The sequence below is a fragment of the Osmerus eperlanus genome, unplaced genomic scaffold (assembly GCF_963692335.1).
Source record: "Osmerus eperlanus unplaced genomic scaffold, fOsmEpe2.1 SCAFFOLD_410, whole genome shotgun sequence".
Lineage (NCBI taxonomy): Eukaryota > Metazoa > Chordata > Actinopteri > Osmeriformes > Osmeridae > Osmerus > Osmerus eperlanus.
The window spans coordinates 1-5,449 of record NW_026911821.1 but is presented as its reverse complement, the minus strand read 5'-3'; the positions used below and the strand labels follow the sequence as shown (position 1 = coordinate 5,449).

At 47.0% G+C, this 5,449-nt stretch overlaps 1 protein-coding gene across 1 annotated transcript; it reads right to left on the bottom strand.

Moving 5' to 3' along the window:
* Positions 1-1,960: 1,960 nt before the first annotated feature.
* On the bottom strand, positions 1,961-5,100 carry LOC134016638 (uncharacterized protein K02A2.6-like; the record flags this gene model as incomplete). The annotated part of the gene is given in 2 exon segments (XM_062455992.1): positions 1,961-3,126; positions 3,129-5,100. Coding segments are annotated over 2 exon segments (3,138 nt in total), but the record flags the coding sequence as incomplete, so codon positions are not given.
* Positions 5,101-5,449: the final 349 nt, after the last annotated feature.

The window sequence follows — 5,449 nt, the reverse complement described above, 5'->3', positions numbered from 1 at the left end:
GAGAAAACTGAATTTATATAGTTTGAGAATGGTGAAGGCCCAAAGCGAAATTTAGAGTGAGGATGATCGGCAACAAAAAAAGGATCTCCATAATCAGTGACCTTGCACAACAACAGTCTGTATCAAAACAGTTAAGACTGTTAAAACAGTTAACGTTTAGGAGTCCAAAAAATCCCAAGTTAATACTGTAGCGGGGTTTGCTCGTTTAAGATTAGCAATACTTAATTTATAATAAAGTATGTAGTTCTTGGGGGCACCACCTCTTATTTGTTAAAGGGACAGAGGAAACCTTATTGAATAATAGCCTTCGTAATAATCAGTCTAATCTTAAGTAGTGAATTTCTATGAAAGTAGAGCAGATCAGATAACGTGAGGGATAACGCGAGTATTATAAACGATGATTTATTTAAGGAAATGTAAATATAATGAACAAATACCAGAGAAGTTATAGGTTAGTTGAAAGTGAGTTGAGTTGAACTGTATACAGTAGGTCCTAAACTATGATGAGGGTTGGTACAAGATGGTAGGTTGAGAGCGCGTGGGGAGGGGGAAGGGAGAGAGAGAGAGATAAGCTTCTGGAGAACAATGGGAGAGTATGTTAACTAATCCTAACGAAAGTTAGGTTAAATCATTTGCAAACTCAAATCAAACGTAACAAATTAAATCACAATATGCCAATGTTCACAAGTAAGAAATGTAGCAATGTCGCAGTTACTGTTGTCAGTTTGAAGAAGAAGAGTCAAAGTTCCGTTCGTCGTTGTCAAACGGTTAGAGCAAAGGAATCTTTCGTTCAAGTTCCTAGTGGTCCAGTGAGTTGCTGATTGAGAAGGATAGGTCAGATGTGTCGCGAACACTTCCGGTGAATCCTTGCGAAAAAGCCAGGATTGCTTGTGCGTCGAGGTTTTATAATCCTTGCGAAAGGGGGTATCCTTTTGGAGGTGAACTCTTTGATTGGTCAGTTACTCCCACCTGGGCGTCCATCCTGAGATTGACGTATGGGTGTGAAGTGGTTGATAACTTTTCAGAATTCAGCTATTTCAAATGTCCATGTATTGCTTATACTTCAAAATATAACAATACAACATTAATAAATGGTTTAGTTTGTAGATTAGAATCATTTTGATATCAAGATTGACTGATTATCATAACAGGAAAGTGTGGTAACCCGAGGGCAATAATGCACGCACACTTGTACTTATTTTGGGTCTTTACTGAAACCAATGCTCACAGCATGGTGGCCAAAACGTACATGAGACATGCAGGTGGCGCCAAAACCATACCCCCCCGGCGGGGTACGCAGGTGTCGGTCCAAAGGTTCCGGGGTGCAACACTAACTCAGTATATAACACTTCTCCCCCTTTAAGTAAACTCTTATAATACGGTTACCCAAACAAACTGAAATTGCATGTATGTCCCCTTATAAAGTACAGAAACTATATTGCACTAAATTAACTTAAATTCACATTCCAACTTTAGAATTCTAACAACAGGCAATCAACAACATCCGGTAATGCACAACAGTTTTGTTAGTTTACCAGTTCAGTCTCTCTGGAGGCTTGTGTTGCCTCTCTGACCTTCTTGGTGCAACAGGAGGGTCCACAGACTGGGTAACAGACTGTGCTGTACTGGGAGGAATTGGGGTAGCGGCAGGGGCAGGTGAGGTAGTTTGCTCAGACAGTCCATCAATGCACACAGGTGCAACACAGTCCATAGAGCTACTCACACCGTCCTTGTGTGAAACACTCTGAGACCCCTTCTCCTCTGCATCAGTGCGGACACGCACGTGATCTTGGTGCTTGCGAACCTGCCTGCCGTCCAACAAGTCAACCACAAAAGAAACTGGACCAGACTGGCGGTGAATAACTCCTGGCAGCCACTTTGAGACGCTGGCAAAGTTCTTGACATACACACAGTCCCCCTGCTGTAAAAGCCGCTCCTTTGCATGTTGGTCCCGTCTCACCTTTTGGTTCTCCTGTGATCGGGCAACTTTTGCTCCTACATCCGGGCGAAGGAGGTCCAGATGAGATTTGGGCTTTCTCCCTAGCAACATCTCTGCTGGAGGCAAACCAGTGGTTGTGTGTGGAGTAATCCGATACTGGAATAAGAAACGTGCCGGCCACTCCCATGGGTGGAGAGGCGCAGGTGCGGGCATCTTCTGGTTACTTTGACACTGTGAACATGCTTTTACCTTTTCTTCCAAAGCACCGTCCATCCCAGGCCACCACACAAACGACCTGGCGAGGCTCTTCATCCTCGACACCCCGGGGTGAGCTTCATGCAGCACTTCCATTATCTGAGCCCGTCCCGCAGGTGGAATAATCACCCTGGAGCCCCAGAGGATACAGCCATCCAGCACGCTTAGCTCCAGCTGACGCTTGACATAGGGCTTGAGCTCCTCCTGCTCAACTGATACTGGCCAGCCCTGCAATAGCCATCTCTTTACTTGTGACAGCACCGGGTCTCTTTCAGTCCAGGGTTTGATTTGCTTTGCTGTCACCGGAGAGTCAGACAGTCTGTCTAACAAAAACACAGTCTCTGGAAGTAGGTTAGTTTGGCTTGGTGACTCCGGGAGGGGAAGACGGCTGAATGCGTCTGCATTTGCATTTTCACTTCCTGCTTTATACACAATGTGATACTGATACGCTGACAAAGTCAATGCCCAGCGCTGCACTCTAGCTGACGCCATGGGTGAAATACCCTTAGTCTCACTAAACAGGCCCAGCAAGGGCTTATGGTCGGTAAAAATGGTAAATGGGCGACCATACAGGTACTGGTGGAACCGTTTCACAGCAAAAACTACCGCCAGCCCCTCTTTCTCTAGCTGAGAGTAACCCTTTTCTGCTGATGTGAGAGTGCGAGACACGTACCCAATAGGTTTTTCATCTCCGTCCTCCATAAAGTGCGATAGGACCGCCCCCACGCCGTAGGGCGATGCATCACAGGATAAGACAACGTCTTTGTCCGGGTCAAAGTGCACGAGTAGTGTTGCTGAGTGCAACAGTTCTTTTACCTGCTGGAAAGCTGTCTCTTGAGCTTGCTGCCAATTCCAGGAACAGTCTTTGTGCAGCAGCTGATAGAGGGGGGCGAGCACGGTGGAGAGCTCAGGCAAGAACTTCCCGTAATAAAACCCAAAAACGACCTGAGCTCAGCCACAGTCTTTGGAGAAGGAGCTTCCTTTATCGCCCTCACCTTCTCTGTCATGGGGGAAAGACCCTGAGCGGAAATCCTGTGACCCAGGTATGTGACACTTGAAACCTGAAAAACACATTTACTGCGTTTTAAACGCAGCCCGTCCTCCTTCATTCTCTTCAGCACCTGGTCGAGGTTCTGCAGATGCTCCTCTTCTGTTTTACCTGTCACCAAAATGTCGTCTAGGTAGACAGCGACATGGGGAATGTTCTGCAGGAGGTTGTCCATGGTGCGTTGAAAAATGGCTGGGCTGGACGCGACGCCGAAAACCAGGCGGTTGTACTTAAACAGTCCCTTGTGGGTGTTGATGGTCACATATTGTTTAGAGTCCTCATCCAGCAACAGCTGTTGGTACGCGTGACTCATGTCCAGTTTTGTAAACGTTTGTCCTCCTGCCAGTGTGGCGAACAAATCCTCAACTCGTGGCAGGGGATACGTGTCAAGTTGTGAGGCTTGGTTAATTGTCATTTCGTAATCACCACATATCCGCACCGCACCATCCTCTTTCAGCACAGGCACAATCGGGGCTGCCCAGTCAGAGAACTCCACAGGTTCAATAACACCTGACCGCTGCAGCCTGTCCAACTCTGCTTCCACCTTAGCCTTCATGGCGTATGGCACGCAAAAACGTGGTTTTGCGTTGGGGTCCACGGTTAACTTCACTGTTGTGCCGCGGAGGGTACCAAGCTCATCGTTAAAAACGTCTGCATACTTTGATAGGATGTCTCCAACCACTCTCATGTGCATGATTTCCCCCCAATTGAGGCGGATTTTCTTTAGGAGGTCCCTTCCCATCAGACTAGGTCCCTCCCCGTCTACCACTAACAGCTTCACTTTAGCTGACTGGCCTTCATACATCACGTCTACTTCTATAGCTCCCAGTAGAGGAATGCACTCACTGGTGTATTGTCTCAGTCTGATGTTAGTCTTCCTTAAAGCAGGCACTTTTCCAGAGCACCACAACCTGGAGTAGGTGACTTGACTTATCACCGAAACTGAGGCACCCGTGTCCACCTCCATCGTCAGCTGTTTTCCGTTTAATTGTAGCGTTGCGCAGATCGGGTCTGCCCGGGGTTCACTCAGGTCCATATTAAACATGTTAAATGAACACTGCTCCTCCGGCTCTTCACTTTGCACATGATGCGTTTTCATTTGGGGTTTTGACTCTTCCCACTCCTTTTTCCATGTCTTTTTAGAAACTCTGCACTTCTTGGCTATGTGCCCTTTTTTCTGGCAGTTATGGCAAGCGGCATCTTTAAACCCACAGTCATTAGCAAGATGCGCTCCCCCACAGCGGTAACACTCAACTGACTTCATCGGCTTGCCTCTCCCTGCATTAAACAGACGGTTAACGGCGCCCTGTGGCACACTGGCGTTAGCTGCTTGAATGTCTTTAGAGTTGATAGCTGCCGTTTCCATTGCATGAGCAATCTCCAACGCTTTCTTGAAAGTTAGCGTGACATCACCTAGCAATCGGCGCTCAATGCTGTCATTGTTGATACCACAGACTAACCTGTCCCGTAGCATGTCGTCAAGCACCGGTCCAAACTCACAATATTCCGACAGTTGTCTCAGCTCCGCCACGAATGCAGCAACTGAAACTCCAGCTTTGCGTGAATGTGTGTGGAACTTGAAGCGCTGAACAATCACTGACGGCCTGGGGTTGTGATGCTCTTGCACCAGCTTCACCAAGTCTTCGAAAGACAATTCGCCTGGCTTCCGTGGCGTTGCTAAATTGCGTATCAACTTGTACGTCTTGGCACCGCACGCACTGAGGAGAATCGATCTTTTCCTTTCGACCTCCTTAATGTTATTCGCCAGGAAAAAGAGCTCCAGTCTCTCGACATATTCAATCCAGTCACCATCCAGCTCGACGAATTCACCGAGCGTGCCGACCGTGGCAGTAGCCATGCTGCAAGCTAAAAGTCACACGGCACTTCGTCTTCGACACTAACGTTACTCTGTCATCTATGTTTTAATCCTCGTCGCCAAAAGTGTGGTAACCCGAGGGCATTTTTCTAAACTTCAAATGTCTTACTTTTCCTAGTGATGCATGTGTGTGTGTGTGTCCAAGTGTGTGTGTGTGTGTGTGTGTCCATGTGTGTGTGTTTAGGGCCACTGGGTCACCAACAAAAACACAGCATGTCTTCTATCATCCTGTATAAAACATCTTTATTTCTCCTTATTTAGTCAGTAAGACACTATTTAGTTCATCACATTCAGTGGAACTGAGATCAAAGACAGGATTGTTGTTTGTCAA